The sequence below is a fragment of the Anomalospiza imberbis genome, chromosome 2 (assembly GCF_031753505.1).
Source record: "Anomalospiza imberbis isolate Cuckoo-Finch-1a 21T00152 chromosome 2, ASM3175350v1, whole genome shotgun sequence".
Classification (NCBI taxonomy): Eukaryota; Metazoa; Chordata; class Aves; order Passeriformes; family Viduidae; genus Anomalospiza; species Anomalospiza imberbis.
Window position 1 is genome coordinate 52,813,021 of NC_089682.1, and position 19,363 is coordinate 52,832,383.

General features: G+C 38.6%; 1 protein-coding gene across 12 annotated transcripts in view; it reads right to left on the reverse strand.

Moving 5' to 3' along the window:
* CFAP44 (cilia and flagella associated protein 44) overlaps positions 1–18,877 on the reverse strand; it is a 42,362-nt gene extending 23,485 nt beyond the window's left edge. For 3 of the 12 annotated variants that reach the window (XM_068181068.1, XM_068181061.1, XM_068181073.1), the window contains exons 1-14: positions 18,721–18,769; positions 14,102–14,159; positions 13,703–13,770; positions 11,851–12,028; positions 10,665–10,827; positions 9,546–9,648; positions 9,014–9,230; positions 7,488–7,602; positions 6,810–6,974; positions 5,563–5,718; positions 4,887–4,934; positions 4,005–4,104; positions 2,679–2,773; positions 816–1,022 (exon numbers count right to left, since the gene is read on the reverse strand). In XM_068181068.1, the coding sequence (XP_068037169.1) occupies positions 816–1,022; positions 2,679–2,773; positions 4,005–4,104; positions 4,887–4,934; positions 5,563–5,718; positions 6,810–6,974; positions 7,488–7,602; positions 9,014–9,230; positions 9,546–9,648; positions 10,665–10,827; positions 11,851–12,028; positions 13,703–13,745 (1,590 nt within the window). In that variant the 5' untranslated portion in view covers positions 13,746–13,770; positions 14,102–14,159; positions 18,721–18,769. The other 9 variants (XM_068181065.1, XM_068181064.1, XM_068181067.1 and 6 more) reach the window with 9 other exon arrangements.
* Positions 18,878–19,363: the final 486 nt, after the last annotated feature.

The window sequence follows — 19,363 nt, forward strand, 5'->3', positions numbered from 1 at the left end:
CAGGGGAACTTAGGACTGGATTTCCGTGATGATTACTGGGAGGAAATAAAAATCCTGCCCATGCTGTTCCAAGAAACATATTGCACCCATGGCTCTTAATTGCTCTCATGGGCCTCCTCTGGCATCACCTGCCATGTGCTTTCTGCACATTGCCCAAGGCGTACCTTTAAATCTCAGGCTCAGGCCTGATTCTTCAGATAAGGCAGCACAAGCTGATTTCCCCAGATAATAAGAAGTTCCAGAACTGGTACACAACATGATTCATTGTAGCTTAAATCCTACATTAAATGAAATGCATGGCAATTCAGCCTGAGGAACATGTAACTGCAAATGCACTGACCATGGCTAAGGATGAGATTTTAAAGAGACACCACATTAACTGGAAACCATCTCAAAGACTACCAGGTTTAATGATAAATTGACTGACTGACCCTGTGGTAAGGCCAAGCAGTGCTGGGTAGCAGCTGGATTGCTGCCAATGTGGTGTCTCAATGGACTTGCTTTTACTAATTCCAAGATCCTACTAAACTAATTCCAAAATTAACCAAATCCATCTTCAAAGGGGATTACAGAATTCACACTAAACAGTCCAGTAATTCACAAAATGAATTGTGTGAATTGCACGGTTGCTTTCCTTCAGAAAAACAGATGTGAGTGCAAACAGATCCTTCTCCTAGCACAGAGAACTACAACAAGCAAACAGTAGAAACAACAGAAGTAAAACTGTGTTGTCAGTAAACAAACTTTACCTTATCTCTTTTAAAAGGCTCTACATTTATGGCTTAATAAAACCAACCAAACTAAATGATACGTACCCCTGTGGCAAACACATCTCCCTTTCGTTCATATGCCAGGGCTGTGACTGCAGCAGCATGAGGTTTGAAAACTTGTTTCAGATTTATCTCTGCAATCCCATTGGCCTGTCCTGCATGACCAGGCAGCAGTTTGGGATCATAAACCTCAATTATGCGGACTACACCATCTTCAAACCCCACAGCAATTAGACCTCCCTCAGGATTTACCTTTAAGTGAAATGAAGAAAAAAAATCAGTGTACATCTGAGAGCTTCGAAGAATAATCCATATGGCATGTTCTCTGGTGTTTACCTTTAAACTCACCTTACATGGAAGTGTTGCTAAAGCACAAAGAATATTTCACACATGGGAAATGTTATTTATTCTCTCTAATATGGTACCACAAAGGATGAGAGAGGATTGGGGCCTATTTTTTGGTTTGGATTGTGTTTGGGTTTTTTATTTAGTGATAACATGCCACTGAAACTGAAGATGTTAATGAGGATGTGGTTGTAATGTCTGAGGAAGAGGTAATTCATACTGACATAAAGATATATCAGTAGCTTCTTAAGCAGAAAAGCTGAAACGCAAAAAAAAATTAAATTTCCCTGAATATAATATAGGGCACCAAACCTAAGTATGATTTTTTTAAGAGGTCAGGGCACAGGCTTGGGTCTGGCTGAGTCCATATAAAGTATAGCAGTTAACAGGGACTGCCACTTGAGATGGAAAGGAGGAGGAGTCCTTACCATAAATCCCATAGGTAAGCCAATTAATAACAATTAAGAGAGGCTTGAACTGTGATAAAGGTTACCAGAAACAGGGCTGTGTTTTAGCTGGATATAGCTGGACTTGTGGATTTAGCTGATATTTTGCCATACATGGTAATGTCTTAAAGTCAATTATGAGCTGACTTGTTGGCGTTCACTTATCTAACAAAGACACTGCTAGCTTGCCTATGAGGAGATTATGGTATACAGATGCTTCAAAGTATGTTGGAGTAAGTTTTCTTAGATTAATAGTACAGATTTTAAAATACATTTCCACACTTTAAACTGTGACCAAGTATCGAATGCAATTTGAAATGCAGCTGGATAGACTAGGTGCCCTTTGTTTTTCAGATTGTGTTTAGTAATAACTTTCGTAAGACTGAACTGAGTCAGTTTTGTGATGCTGTACAATTTATTGTGGCAGACAGCTTACCTCATGAAGGTACAGGTAACCACTTAATAGCATCTCTGAAAGCCTGTCAGAATCATATTTTTATAAAGTAATTATTTTTACAAAATAAAGGCACTCTCCCAGTGGAACCCTCACCTTGAACATTCAAGTAATTATCTGCCTCCTAAATTTGCTTGTAATTAACCCACCAGTCTTGCTATGTTTTCTCAAGAACATAACTAGGCACTAATTAAATTAAAATTAGCAAATATGTCTAAAAGTGATAGATTCCATGCTCCACAAATGATCAGTTTTGGCAACAGTTTTTAATGATTTATCTCCAAATGTTTGTGATTTGTCTGGGCTGTCATTTCTAAATGTGTTAACTAACTCATGTTAATTGACATTTGCTCTGTGTGGGTTAAATAGAAGCTGTTAGTCTACAAACTCAGACTACTTCCCATACTGCACACAGAGATCTGATTTTAAAATCTTTGGAAGGCACAAAGTAGGATACCTGATAACCCATAGTAAAGTTAAACTGCTCCCAGACTGTATACAAACATACTACCCCACAAATTTATCTATACATCCTGCTACAGTAAATTCCACCATGGCCTAACAAGTGACCTCTAATGTCTTGTTTGCTGAGCAGCTTCCTGGATGCTGGCAGGCCTATAGGCTCCTTGATGAATTTTTGCTAACATGCTAGGGAAAACTCACAACAGCCGGTGCCCACATCAGCGCTGTTCCTCCCTGTTTAAACTTCATTACACTCACTTGGCTGTTGCTGCCAAAATCATAGATGCGCACTGACCCTGTGTGGAAAGGAGACAGTAAGGATTTATTTCTTGCAATGTCATTTACATGTTAGGATTTATGGAGAAATGTCTTTTTATTTGAATTAAAATCTGGATTAAATGTATATTTTCTCTTTTGAGTAACAAAATGCCTGCATGAAAGATGACTGATGGTTACAGATCACCATAGCTAGCATGGTGCTCATGAACAAAAGATATGATTTCTTCACTCTTCAACTTATACAGAACCAAGAGTTGTCGAGGCTGAGGGTTGTAATAAGAAGTCCCAGGCTGACAATCCACATGTAATTTTCAAGTGAGCATGGATTTGTGGCATACTCTATGGAAAATCTGTACTGACAACATAGGAAGAGATGATAGGCTACTACTTGGGACTGCCTAGGGAGGAAAACATTTAAAAGGAGGAAAACATAGGAGATTGTCCACAAAAGATCCAATTTCATTAGAGGGAAAATTAACAGATTCATAGGCACACATACTGATTGCATAAAATTCCATTCCAACTGGCATTTACGTGAAATGTCATTTGCTCAACTGGTAGGAGTCAGTCTTCAGGCTAGAAGAATATGTGCATTGTATAACACAGACAAATTACAAGACAGTACTGACAATAATTTAATTAAAAGACCTTGTAGTGTTTTCGGAACAGTGTAAATGACATTGTTAGTGTTCTGGCCAGTAGTTCTTCTTTCAAAGCACAATAAAGCTAACACTGAGAGGCCTAAACAGCAATATTTATACAAGTTGAATGAATATGTCTGTAATTGCTTGTTATTTGTTGAAGAGAGCATAATAGCTACTGCAGTTTCTAAGAAAGGCACAAACATTAATATTTGCAATGGCTTGCACAATGCCCGAGGTGTATGTAATTCCTTACAAGATAAAAATCCCAACACCTATTAAACCCCAGCATTGAATACAAGTGCTGTTACTCACACCAGATGTCTCACCTGTTCAGCCATTCCTTCAGAACAAACAATTTACAAAGTTTCCCATTAAAAACTTCTGTTGCTAAAATCCCAGGTTTTTAGGATGAAACAGTCTTAACGCATTGTTTCAAAACATTCATGATTTGCCTTAACTATTAAAGAATTGATCCCAGGAATAACAAAGTGGCTTTGCAAGAGCAAATGCACAAATACAAAGCACTGTAGCTCCAAACCAAGCATCATTGCCCTTCAAAACCAATCATGGCAGGGGCATGAGAGGAAAGGGACAGTGTACTTACGGTCAAGAGCCGTGGTGGCCATCAGGTATGTAAAGGGAGAGACATCGACAGCCTCAATCCCCCCAGAGTGGAAGGTACACACGCACTCTGGGTCGTGGGTCTGCGGTGCAAAACAGAAGAGAAATTGTGCTGCATTTTACACTTGTGCTCTCCAGTTTGAGCTTATGCTGCCTGGGAAATAATTTCATCATCCAAGGAATTACAGACTTTGCTATATTTTTTTTTTTACATTAGTTTGTATAGTATGTGTCTTTTATTTACCATACAACTCTTAGAACATATTTTACTTTTCACATTAGAATTCTATTCCCCACAAGGGATTGTTCCTATTTACTTTATTGTGTTCCAGAGCAAAAATTAAATGTCCACTTTTCTACCTCTGTCATCTATTTCTCCATCAAAAACATCTCCAGCAGTAACACTAGTTACCAGTAGCACAAAACACTTCAAGTGTGTTTTATCTTTTTCTTGTTTTTTTTCTAGTTCTTTCTGTCATTTAAAGACTACAGTAAGGGTTATTTCAAACATCTATCTATAGAGGAAATAACAACACTACTTGAACTCATTTCCTGCATCCATGCAAATTTCATTACCAGTTTACAGAACCAAACTCCTTTAAAGTAACTTGAATTTGGCAGCAGAAATTTCAGGAATCAAAAATCAAATTCCTCTTTACCATCCTGCACAATTATTACAATAAATTACATCTGAAAATTTTTTGTAAATAAAATATCTGTTTCAATGCTACAATTTTCTACCATGCAACTTCATAAAACACAAATTTCATTCCAGATGGAACCAGTATAGTTATAGGAAGTAACAGGATATGGTTCCTATTGCAAATGAACTGAAAATATCAGAAGAAAGAAAAAACAAAATTACCATATTTGAAAAAGTCAAATCCAGCTTCCACATTGCTCCACTTGTATCCTGAAGAAGAAAAAAACATAAATTGAATATTTTTAGACTCAATTTGGAAATAAAACTGCACATGCTGACTTCTTAAAAAGTCCTTAATGATTATCATTGTGAAACAGAAATTACTAAATGCAATGAAGTTGGTCTTATGAATCCCATTCATCCTTTTAAGGTAATAGAACTTGGACAATACCTTCTGGCATTCTTCTATTCTTATGCCAGAGTCTCACACAGTACTGTACACTAAAAACACAGCATAGCACAGCATAACATAGCATAATTCAGTTGGAAGGGACCTGCAAGGATCATCTCGTCCAATTGCCTGATCTCTTCAGGCCTGACCAATAGTTAAAGTATATTATTAAAGGCCTCTATATATGCCTCTTAAACATTGACTTGGAACTTAAACCACCTCTCTAGGAAGCCTGTTTCAGTGTTTTAAAAAAAAAACCACAAAACTGTAGGTACGTAGATAGGTTGGTAGGTAGGTAGATAAGAAGATTCTTTTCTATATATCCAGAAGACTGAACTCTACTAAAAATAAACACACTGATTTGTAATAGACTCCTACTGTTACTTACCAGCGCATTCCTCATTTTGTTTTTCTCCACAGGGATGCATGTACCTGAGTGTGTCTTACCTGAGCAAACCAGAAGGGCTGTCCCTGGTCATGAATTTTTGTAATGAAATTCAGGCTGACATTCTTGCCAAGCCAAAGTTCATTCATAGGCTCCATCTCCACTAACCCTGTGTCATCCACAGGATCAGCAGTATCTACTACCTCAAAGTTCCACATCTTCATAGCATTGGAAGCATTAAAAAAAAAAGAAAAAAACCAGCTTTTTTTATAACACCAGGTTGTTTTCATACACAATAAATATGGAAAATCAAAATTTTAAGAAAGCAAAATCACCGCTTTGAACATAACCCAGAACAGTGATTGGAGCTTCAATTCAGCCCTGACACTAAGAGAGCTGTACATGGCAGCTTCAGAGCTTTGCAGAATAAATGGTATCTGTGGGCACTCAGCATGGCTCATACTGAGGCAGCACAAATTAATGGGAAGTGTAACCCTTACATGTTCTGCTCCGTAGGATAAGGACAACGTATCAGTTAGCACGCTTATAATCAAGTGAACTTTCCTAAGGAGATAACACCAACCTCTAAAACACAGTAACAACAACAACAGCAGTGTTTGAAACCCTCCACTGTCTGTAGGTCAGTATACCATTGATTATCTGGGTCATTACACACATCAGCAGAAGACACATCATGTCCTCCCTTAAAGAGCAGGGTAATAAGATTGCAAAATTCTTGATCATTGACAGATGAGATCAGAAAGTGGTGTTATGCATAAGGAAAACATTTTGACCTTAATTTATAGAATTATTTGTTAACTTCAGAATGCTTTATCTTTAATTTTCCCCTATTTTAGGATATGTATCTCTGAGATGCTAGTTAATTTCTGTGTTATTTTAACATTAATAATCTGAGGTTTTAAACACTCAGAAAATTAATTTCAAATATTCCTGTAGTTTGTTTTTTATCTTTTAGATAGCACCACGTGTTAATAGGCCTGGAAAATATAAAATGTTAGAATGTAGTCAGGAACAAAGCTGTTAGAAAACCACTGAAGATTATTTTGATTTACTAAAGTAAAAGCTGGTTTATTTATTACTATTAAACAAGGAAAATTGCATGCCATGCTATCCAATTCAAACACATACACTGGGGAGATGTGCTCTTATTTTCTTTATTCTACAAAATAATTTTCAGAAAGAAACTGCACTCCAAAATATCCTCCAAAAACCTGGTAAAGGAAATATGTAACATTTACCTCTGACCATACAGTTGCACACCTAAAGGCAGAGCAAAAGAAAAACTCACCCGAATTACACCATCTTTTCCAACAGAGTAAAGGTCTCCTTCATCAAAAACTAACTGGCTGACAGGGCCCTTGTGACAGGGCTTATGTCCAACTTGACAGAGCTCTACTTTAATGAGGCCACCTTCCCAAAGCAGCAAATTGCCCCACTCAGTTCCTGAGACAACCTTTAATGCAAATGAAAATAAGTATGTAAGCACCTGCATGTAATTGTGCAGAAATACAGACAACAACCCAGTTAACATTTGTGGCTTCCTTCCATGAAAGCATTAAATCAATGACAAAGTACAAACATTTGCAAGGGAAGATATAAAGGGTGAGGAGGTTCAACTTTTTTAGCAATGTGACAAAATTTGCATGCACTGAAATTGGTGAAGATTGGGACCAACAGTCTCTTTGTATGTCTGTACACTAATGTTTTCACATTAGAAGACACTCAGGTCTAAGCCAACACAGATCTTTTTTCTGTGAATTACAACACTATTTTCCAATTATTACAAAGCAAGACAAGGATTTTGGGCAAACTGATGGCAATATTTTCTTCTCAGAACAGTGCATCACAGGCCTGATTAAAAACATTTTTAAGCAAATAGTAACTTTCTAACTTACAAAGCTGACTTTATATCAAAGCCTAAAAGAGTATATAATATTTTTTCTTTTGGTCACTTTTTCTCATTTACCTTCCCATCGGGCAGCTCCACAAAACCCATAATGTCAGACACTGCTGTTTTTCCAAACCTGCCCAAAGCTCCTTGTAACTTGAGACCAGTTAATGTGAGATCCATCTTCCAGAACCTGAGTACAGAAAAACACACCCCTCTCTGACACAAGATTTCCTAAACATTGGTCAATTCCTCTTAGACACTGCAATACTCTTATCAGGCATGCCATGCTCATGTATTATTCCTTTTTGCAGGAGAACTTGGGTTTTTTTCTTTAAAAATGACATAAAGCTTTACATCTAAACAAACATTTCCTTATACTACTCTTACGAAACAGCTAGGAAAAGGATTTGGAATAAGCAGATTGAAGAGTAAACTACTATTTAAAATTAAGAAGTGTAAAACCCACAGCTACATCTTTCCAGCTACAACCCATACACACAGCTAGGGATACCTATTTTATCCTTGCTGTGGAGTGTATGATGCTCAGTTTTGTAAACCCAAAGGACTGAGGACTTCACTGAATGTCATTCAAGTCCTCTTGTGGAATTAAACTGTACTATAAAATCTCACTGATTTTAGTGAGTGGTCAAAAGTCTCCTGTGCATGCAGGAGACATTATTTTTAAGGTAACTGTTAGAAATTGTAATTTCAGTCCACATTTGGGTGAAAGGTCACATTTACTGTGTAATAAAAGCTATATCAGTGTTTATTTGTAGTATTTCAGCTCAAAAGAATGTTTATAAGAGATTTTGTCAGATTTCCATAAATAATGCATTCTAAACCACATTTGTTCTGTGTCTAAATAAATAATTTGCTATTGCAGACCCACCTTGCAATCAAACTATAAAGCAAATATCAGATTTTGATCTGATTTCCCCATTAAAATTCAAAGAAACTTTAGATGCATTATAATTTTTAAGATAACATTTTTATTACAACAGAATCCCACACACAGCATAAGACTGCTGTGCTAGCATTCAGGTACTGGATAAACACAGAACACAAAAACAATGTTTAAAGTCGTTGGATGTTTGGCCCTTTTTTATAAAAGGGCCCATGATCTCAGCAGGGAAGGGAATGTATGGAAACATGTTTTGCAGGCTTTTGGTGCAATCACAGGGTTTCTCTTCCATGACTTGGCAACCAGCTCCAATGGCTGTCCAAGGAGCAGATGAGCTCAAGAAATCAAAGATAGAAAGCCCAGAAGACACAGAAGGCAAATATCCTATGTTACCAGCTAGAAAACATGTATATGTAAGTATTTTTCATTACTTCTTCTCAGTGTTTGTTGAAATTGCAAGAATGGAGCCAGAGGTACTGACATTTAACATCAAGCACCATCCTATTTGGACAGCAAAGATATGGAAAGATTTCTTTGACTGGTTGAAGGATTTGAAAATCCTTGTTTTTGTAATTGTAAGGGCCAGGTAAAATAGCATTCCTCATTGGTACATGTTTGCTAATGATACATTCTTGTTAGTCATCTCCTATGTATTATGACTGCAGAGGTGTTATGTATTAATCCTAATCAGCAAACCTACCTGATGTGTCCTGATCCACCTGTAGTTAGATGCTCTTCATTCTCAGCAGAAAACATGACCTTGTAAACATCCTGTGCAAAAGCTTTTGACCTCAGCAGAGTCTCTTCTTGTTTCCAGTCCCAGATAGTCAACATGTAGTCAGGGCTGCTCCCAACACTGGCCAGCAAAGTGCCAGTACGGTTGAAATCACCAAAAACATAGGCTACCTCTGTTCCACCTAAAGAAATGTACAAGCCTCAATAAACAGGAAAGAGGTAGAAACAACACAAAAGTCTACTCAGAAGAAGCTCAACATTCACTGAAATTATTTCTTTTCCAATAGGTAATAGCTTTAGGTTGGCTATTTCTATCAAATAGAAGTTTCTTCCCATGGAATAATGAAAAAGCTTGAAACCAAAGTTTTCTATTTTTGCTGTGAAGGACCAGAAGATTCTATTTCCTTCTAAACTAAAAATGATCCACTACTCCATCTGCTGGGATCTTTAAACACTAGTCCATCTGTATAAAATTAAAATAGAACGTTTTACACTACCTTTCAGTATTCTGTAGGGCCTCACCAAAGGATATGTGTAGATGACAATGTTTGGCTTCTTTCCTTTTTCTCCTACTGCAAAGTAGTCCTTATTAGGGTGTGCCTTGAAAAAGCAAAAGTCCTGTTGCATTCTGCAATAACACCTTTGTCTTTATCCTGCTAAATATTGAGTTATTGTATTCACTCACTCATTAGTCAAAACATACAGCCATAAATACTAGATTGCATTTTTCTGTGTCTTTTTTCTGAACAACTGTCGACCTGTTGCTCAATATCAGAATGAAGCCACTATGCACACAATATGGTATATCCCACATATATTGTGGCATCATGACAAACGGTGAAACAATCTGCTTTGTGATGCATCCTTTTACTATTCCTACCTCACTCAACCCACTAGCTAATCTTTCCATAGCAGCATTTGTGTCAGCAGCCATCCACTTCTACATCTGCAGACAGCTGCAGAAAAGCTATCCTGAATGACATGACTCTGAAGGTGTAAAAATGTACACTGATTCCCCAGAAAAGGCTGCTTACGATAAAGCAGGACAGTCTGAGGCTGGTAGTCTGAAAGGCTCGCTCATGTGCAATAAAAGTGGGAGATAGCAGAGCTCTCACAGGGTAAGGGTAAGGTGCTTCAAATTCAGTGACAGAACTTGAGATTTCAAGCTCTTGATAAGTTTATTAGAGTGAAACCAGATGCTTTTTCTCTTCATTTGTGTGGGAGCTTGATTTTCTAAATTTTAATTGCAAGTAAGACTCTATATTAGTATCAGTTGTGATTAGGACAGATGAAGTGTTGAAAAAAAATAAAAGAATTGCTGTGAGCCAAAAAAATTAAATAAGAATGTAAAAATAATCCCAGCTAGACTTGTCAGTCCTTTTAGGTAGCTGAGGCTGGGACTAAGGTGTACAGATACTTGTTCTCTCCCAATTATATTGATGGGATGAGAAGCCCATGCTGCATGATCCACACATTCCTTTAATCAATACAATATACTTTCCTATGTATATGAATGTGCAACTGTAGAAGTCTCCCATATCTGGCAACCACAACCAAGCAAACATTTTCTTCCTAGAAAGCAACTGAAGTTCTTAAACAAGAAACAAAAGCCATACTGTGATAAACCCAATGCCACCACCACAGCTGCTCCGGACGTGTTTCTGATACTTAGTTCTCAGGTTCTGGAGGATCACCTGGTTGCCTGCTATATACCCCACAGTATGTCTATCCATTATCATCAGGTTTACAGGTCTGGTACAGTCATATCCAAAAGAATGTCTGGGAACAGTCCAATAAGGAAAAGATTAGACACTAGCTTTCTAAACAGTTTGCTAAGTGGATAGAAATGCTTAAACTGAAACTGAAATGGGAATACTGAAACTAGTGACTAAGCCTGATGGCAGGAGATAATTTCCTTCAGTACACAGTGAAAGTAAAATATATCTTGACTCTATAACTGAAAGGAAGGCACAAGTAAAGGCCTTCTGAAGTACATATCCCATTTTTTCATCCCCACTATGGGTACATCTCTTGCTTCTGATCATTTCGAACTGGAAGAAATTAATATTTTATCAGTGTTCTCATTTCAAATGAAACGTAAAAGATGTGCATCAGATTACCAGGAACTGTTCAACAGACAAGAGATCAAACCAAGCAAGTTTTCAAGCTCACTTCTTAATTGTTTACAGGCAGATGTAAAAAAGGGAAAATCCAGTCTTCAATAGCAACTGAACTGTGTCTGCAGAGAAAACCATCAGCATATATAAAAGTCACATATCTTATCCCACCCTACTTGACTATACCTACCAAAAAGTTTATTGCAGCTCTTAACTGATGGGCACCACTTCCTTCATTCTATGAGTTTAGATCTTCCAAGCACCAGAACACAAATATACTTGGTTCCTTCCCCACTTCTCCCTTACGAGGCACACAGGAGCTCTTCTGCCCTACCCTCAGCTTCTTGGGGAACACCCGTGTGGCTACAGAGAAAGGGAGAGCTTTGCAGGGCATATTCTAATGCTAGTCTTCTGCCTGGTGACATTAGCTTCTCCATGATCTAGTTCTACAGGAGTACTTTTGATAGGAAGCACTATGCCCAGTAAGAAATGTTTATGAGGTCAAGACAAAACTTAAGATTAAATTCACCCAGAACCATAACTGGCCGGGATTTTGACCTGCGTCTCAACCAAAGGTATCCCACTAATGCCACAAAGGCTACTCCAAATTTGACCTATACCATTTTGAGAATGTGTATTAAATATCATTAGCTTTGAATTTGCACAAGCTCAACAGAAAGGATACTTAAAAGTAAGAAGGTCAATGGGTATCTCAGTGTCGCCAGTGGCATATGGTCCTGAATATACATCTTCATACGTGTAGAAGAAGGTTTCAGCTATTTTCTTTTTTACTTCCTCAGGCCTTTTTTGTGGTTCTGAGAATACTTGACTATTATCTTGTTTGTCCAAATTGTCTTCTGCACCTCACAAGTGGGAACATAACAGAAATTTATACTCAACCATATGTTTTGGTTTAGTTGCTGATATTTGCACCTAACCGTAAAAAGGAAGGAGTCACAATTCTTTTCCCCCTTTGACAGAACAATCAATACTTCCTACCTCAAAACAAGGGTTCCATGTCCTAGTAACTATTTGTCCTGGCACAGTCTGCAACAAATACTCCCTCAGGCTTTTAAAAACTTCACTGTAAATATTCAAAACTGAAGAATTTAAACAAGAAAAATTTTGAGACCATTTGAAAAATACCGGTTTTAAAACCATAAGATTTACTAAAGCAGTTCAGTTGAGGTTTACTTGATATTTAGGTCTCCACTTTAGAAACCAAACAAATTTTAAAGTGTCTGTTTTCAGTAGCTATTGAATGCATATTGTTACACAAAACAATTATTAAAACCTCACATAATGGACAACCAGAAGACACCACTGTCCTCAAGAAAGCAAACTGCTAATGTGTGACCCAGTGTAGTTCCTCACTAGATTGCGATGCACAATACTGTCGACTTCCAACTAGTCATAAGCACTCGCTAAAAGTAGTTTCCAGTTGGTTATCTCAGGTTAAATCTATTTTGTAAGCATTTCATGCTGTCCTGACTGTTTTCTCTCCTAGGTGGGCCATGAGAAACAAGCAAAGGGGTCAGAGAGCAGCCAGGCAAAGAGCGAAGTTAAGCCAACTGAAAGGGAGAAGAAATACTCAATCACTGTAACTGACTACAGTCTGAGGTTGTTAGGCTGTTCCTAATAATAACTAAAAATAATGAAAACTAGAAAGTACTGGGGGCTTTAAGTTTGTGCCAACATCTCCTCAGTGAACACCAGTTCTCAGCAATGCTCTCAATGTCTGATTCCACTTGCTCGCCTTCTTCCTCCTGTTCCTTTGCAGTTGGTGATTCCCTTGAAACACTAGTTTTGTTTTCTTTTGCAAAGTATAATTGGTATCATCCTCTTAGGTATTAATTCCTTTGACTAATTTGCTCATACATGCCATATTAAATAAATACATAGTTCCATTGTAGTAAAATAATCTCCTCTGTCCAACTACAGACTTCCTGCTATTTAGCATTGTGTCAGGAGAAGTTTACTTCCAAAACCCAGTAATTTAAAACTTAAGACAAGGAAAGAAACAAACACATCTTATAACAGAAAAAAAAAAAAAGATGTAATACAAAGATCAAACAAATGCCAAAAGTAGTGCAGCAATGCATCAAAAAAATCCTTCCAAAGTGGCTTTGTTATTCATGCTGCATCCATCCATCACCTGGATCTAGTGTGTTAGATGGCATGCAGGACACCTGAAATAGACACTGGACAGACATTTCAAGATGAAAAATATGTTAAAAAGAAAAATACTGGCCTCTGACTGAAAAAGTCTGGTGGAGGTAAAAACCTGATTTCAGTATTACCTACAGAGACAGGTCTAAGCAGCATTTTCAGGGGAGGGACTTTGAGAGCTGAGGCACAGCAGGAACAGCAGGCACAGGGCTTAGTCCAGAACTTCACCATGACCAGAGTAAAAATAAAATTTGGCAACACCAAGAGCAGGAACTGGAGTTGAAGTAAGAAAGGGGTAAGTGCTGGAGGAAGCCAGAAGTTACTGTAGGTTCAGTACTGAAGTCACGATATAACAGAGAAATACTCACCACTGAGATCTGCCTCTGCATCTTCTGCTGGTTCCTCTTCCATTGGAAAATGTGGATGTCCTCTCTCCCTGGCAGTGGTAAAGACAAACCTTTAATATTGTTGCCTTTGTTTGCCATTTAGACCATTCTCATTTCCTCTCAAATGCTTTGAGATTCCCAAAGATGCTATTTGTCTTCTGCCTGTACACAAATATGGATAACCCAAAGATATTTCCTACTTTGTAGAGTGAATTAATTGGCTCAGGTTTTAGGACTCCAGGCTCTGAATAAATTGCTACAGCAAGACTTTCATCCAAATACTGTGTAATGGTGGGAAGTGACATGATTTAAATGTGTTGAGCTTCTCTTTAATGTACTGGAATGAGATCTGCTTTTGAGATAACAAGGCTATTCCTTCACCTTTGTGATGGACTTCACAAAAATATCCAGAGATAGACATTCTGAGATCACCTAATATCTTGAAGGGAAAAGCAAGAGAGATGAATCTTTAAGAAAAAAAGGAATTTCTTCAAAACATTTTATGATAATGGTAAACAAATTTTAAAAGTTAACACCATTTTTTAAAAATTAAACAGCTTAATAACACCCCTTCCCCATATGATTTTCATCTTTCAGATAATCTTTTCAGGGTGCTACAATTTTTACTAGTTACTATTTTCCTCTGAAGTGGAAAAGGTCCAAATTTGTCATATAAAAACCAAACACACTGACCATTTTTACAAAAGCCTCAAAAAGAAGCAAAAAAGCATAAGCATTGCTCTTACTCTAATTTTTTTCTGTCTTTTATTTCATGTGTTCTCCATTTCCAAATGAAACACCTTAAAATGCACATTGGAGCAACTTTGCATCAATATTACAGCATGAAAAAAAACTATCCAAAATCAGAAAATTCAGAAGTTGTATATAAAGAAACATGAATACTCAGAATAAGAAATATGGTCAGGATGTAAGCAAATCCCTCTTCATTTATAATCATTACATTGATACCACTAAGAAGTCCCTAATAATGCATTTCCCGTTTCCAGCTCTGGGTCAGAATCCATTGGGAAAAAATATTTTGAGGAATTTCAGGCTTTTTTGATATTTCAGGAAAGGCAAAGTGTCCTAACAAAATGCCACCCACAAGAAGGACAAAGAAATATTTCAGATATGTCATTCTTATTGTTATATAGCCAATCTTCATCCGAAAATCCTGAGTATCTGCCAGAATCTGACTTTCCTGCATAATTTCACATAAGAATTACAAATGAACTATTATCCCTTAGGAGTGCTGAGAAAAACTTGAAAATAGACAAGCAGAAAGTTTTACATTTAGAAAACCAATGAAAATAAAACAAAACATATAAACAATATATCTCAATATATTTAAATGAAATTCATGAGTTTTTAATGGGGTAACACAACAGATATCACCGAAGTTGAAGAAATAGTTATAGACTATTTGCATAAATAGATAGTGGAGTGTTCAGAGACCCGAATTCTAATTCCAGACCCAGTAATGACGTGTACAATTTGTATCAGCCATTTCACCTCTGGCTGTCTCAGTTATCTCCTGTGAAAAATTAGATAATAATACTTACCCATCTTAGCGAAGCGTTTTGATATCCACAGAGAAAAGAGCTATAAAATTTCAAATTATTGTAACTAATTAGCAATCATTTATCTTCTAAAAATTAAGACTATCATAGTTTTCATTATAAATTAATTCCTATCTGGAAAATGCTTTAGGCTGAAAGAGGATGTGAACATTTCCGCTTGCATTGATATCTGGGTTCTAGTTAAAGAAAGATACTGCAATGTCCACTGTGCACATTTTTGTGATGGCATTCAAGCACTGTGCCAAAGAAAAACCTGAATTTAAGGACTCAGAAGAGGTTCAAGGGGATAACGTGTCTACTTTGGCTACAGATTCCGGGTTTCATGAGTTGGCTGATCCTGAAAACTCTTGTGCAGTCTCACCATGGCAAAGGCATGCATCTCTCTGAATGTTGATTTTATTTTCCTGAGGGGAGTTGGCTGGTTTTTTTGAACAGATTTCCTAAATAGGAAAAGCTTTAAGACTTTTGATACTGAAAACTGAGATAGTGACAAGTAGAACTGGTGTGACAAGTCTAGTGAGGAAAAAAAAAAATAGTCAGCAATCATATTTTTTCTGCCAATGCCTGACCAGGGCAGTACATTTTCCTCCTAGTCCTGGTAAATCAAGACACTGACTTGAAATACTGTACCAGATCCACATGAGTTTCATCAATTCCAAGAACTCAGGAACTCATTCCAAGTCAGGACTGAATTCATGTTATCCTTGTTTCAGTGGACAGTGCTACAAGCTGGGAATTTCAGCCAAGTTCCACTTTCTTTCAAATTGCCTTTTTCTTAGCTATGTTCTCAAAAGCCACAGAATGGAGAAATGTGTTCATTCAGGTGTATAACTTCAGTTATTTCAAAACTAAAATGTTTGTCAATTTTGCTGCCACACAGAATCTTTATACATGGAAGCCTCTCAAAAATTCTCAGTAAATTTGAATATTAAGTGATTTCTCATCTCAGACAATTGTCTCATTTATTCAAAATACAGCATAATTAAATCAAATGGGTGTTTATTTACTAACTTGTAAAAAAATTCAGTGAGATGACACCACCTTCTTCCTGTTTTGTCATCCTACACTTTTCTTCTTTCCAGAAAAGAAGATGTTTAAATGTGTAAGCCTCATAAATGCAGTTCATGCCTTCAAAAACACTGTGACTGACACTTCAACAGCGTAAAATACAGGAAATTAAATAATGATCAAAATGCAGCCGACAGTTTGACTTTAGAAAACAGAACATATCCAACAGTTATTTTAAGCTGTCTCTGCCCCACCATTAACTGTTTAAGCGTGCTTAAATGACATCCCTATCAGCTTTTAAATCCACAGAAGAGTGACCACCAGTTCTGACCACTAATTCAGTTTATGTAGAAACTATAGGGAACTACAGGGAACTATAACTGCAGAATAAAACTGCAGTGCTGTTAGTACCGGCAATAAGCAAGAGATTAAAAAATTATCTCTACATTGTGCTACTTCTGCAGGATTTTATTTTTCTGGTTCATTCCAAATGAATGAATTTGTTAATTTTTTTTTAATGTTAATTTTTCTGTAGAAAAGGTGTACCCATTGATGGGCCAAAAAAAAAAAAAAAACCCAACAACAAAAAAACAAAAAAACAACACTTGGTCTTTCTTTCAGGAGAAATTGTATTATTCCTTTAGTTGTTTTCATTCCACATGAAGGAACTCAGTTTCTCCCAGGACTTCCAATCCTGACTCCTCCTAGCACTGCACTGTGAGCCTTCCAGGCTGCACTGTCTGCTCTTTGTGACCTGGGGGTAGCACTGGTCTAAAACACAGCTACAGCATTCGGGTTTCATGAGGGATGTTTGCCACGAGGAACTCCATACTGAGACATCTTCTTCAGGTCTAGCTCTGCTTTGGATGTGTCTAGTTTCCTCCCATCTGCCAAGTCCTGTTTTTTTAACTCACTTTCAAACACGGTCTCCTCAGCACTTTTTTCTGAATCCTTCATTTCTTTTTGAAAAACAGCAGACATCTCTCTCAGCACTCCTTTTTACCTTCAGACCACATCAGAGTACATCAGCAATTTACTGGGCCACTGACAAGTACAAAATGGGCAAACAGGAGAGTCTTGCAAAACTTACTTTTGTTAAAAAAAAAGTTTTATAGTGTTTATATACAGAAAGAAAAATATCCAAGTGTAAATCAGGCATAGAAACCAATGCTGTCTGTATATCATTATCCATCAGCACTAGAAAATTAGTAATAAAAGTCAGTTTAGGCAATCAACCCAAGATCCCAAGGAAAAAATAAAAAGTACTAGAGAATATGGCTGCTCTTACAACAGCTTGAAGACTTGCGAGCATGGAGAATAACAAAAAGTATCAATTCTCACAGCAGTTAAGTATATAAATAATTTGCCAGTCAGAGACCAAGACAGCAAGGATAAAGCTACAAAGCATTTTCTTTATCATATCCCCATTGTCTTCTTTCTCCCTCATCAGAGAGAGAAAAGAGATGGACTGGAGCCTGTCACAAGAGGACACAAGGAAAAACGACGCACCACAGCTCTGGTCACGATGAAGAGACTATTTTTTCTGACTCCAATCATTTGTAGTTCTCAAAAAGTGCCAGTGGATTGGAGGGTGAACGTGCCACCTCTCCAAAGACACTGGACAAACTACCAGTCTATCAAATTTCTCTGCCTCTATGAAAGAATGCAAAACAATAGGTTGTTTATAGAAAGTTGCGTGAGAAAGTTCTCTACAAGAATGTAAACTCAGAAGGTTTTAGGAAATCTTAAAAAATCAGGGTGACAGGAGCCCTGCTATTGTTCTCCTCACTATTACTGTGTTGCACACATGCAAAGTATTTTCCTGTTTCATTAGGAGAAATAAATCAAATTTACAATCTTACACCTAAAGTAGCCCTCTGTATGATCCACATATCCTAGCTCTGCCACATGCAAGCAAAAGTTTCAAGTCTGTTAAAGCCTGCCCTGTGAATAAAGGTTACCAGGTTTCTACTAAGCAGAAATAAGAGCAGGTGACATCACCAGTTACTTATTAACTTACAGCGTAAAGAAAAACCATAAAAATTAGTATCAGAAGAGTACCACAAATGCAACAGGCAATAAAATTAACTGCCTCACACATGCTAAAGAAAAGCCAACAAGTCCCACATTTCAGATTAAGTACGGGGCGGTCTATCCCTGCTGCAGGACATTCATTCCTGTTTAGCGGGGATAGCAGAGGGCAGGCAAGGGACACCTGGCGCTCCGCAGGGCGGGCAGGAGAGGGAGCCTTAGCGGGGCCCTGGGGAGGATGCGGGCACAGAGGGGCCCGGGGGGGCGCCGCGGCTGCGGGGCCGTGAGGAGCGGGGCTACCGGGAACAACCCACGGCACCCGCGGGCCCGCCGGGGGCGGCTGTGCCCGGAGCGGCCGCGGCCTCCCCACAGCCCCGGTACCTGGGCCCCGAGCGGCCGCGGCCTCCCCACAGCCCCGGTACCTGGGCCCCGAGCGGCCGCGGCCTCCCCACAGCCCCGGTACCTGGGCCCGCTCCGCCGCCGCGCGCCCGTCTCCAGGCAACCGCGGCGGCGCCGCAGTGCCCGGGGAGCGGAGCCAGCGGGCGGGTCGGCGGCGCTACCGGGCCAATTGCAGGGGCTGGTGGTTGTTTTACTTCGGGTTTTTTCTTTAAAGTAACCTCTGCTTTGGCCGTGGTTGCGGTCCTTTCAGAACTCAGCGGGAAAATTAAATTAGGGATAAGTCTTGAGGAGACCTGCGCCAGAGGAGGTTTAGGTTGGACATTAGAAGAATTTCTTCACAGAAGGGATGATTAGATATTGGAATGGGCTGCCCAGAGATGGGGTCACCGTCCCCAGGTGTTTAAGGAAAGACTGGACGAGGCACTCAGTGCCCTGGTCTAGCTGACGTGGTGGTGGTTCGGTCACAGCCTGGACTGGATGATCTCGGAGGTCTTTTCCAACCGAAACGATTCTGTGATTCCGTGAATTCCCCAGACGTTCTTCCCGCCCGCAGTCTTTAGCGTGCGCTCCCGTGCGCCCCTCGCTTGGGGCGCGCTGCCCCGGGCGGCGCAGCTCGGCTAACTTC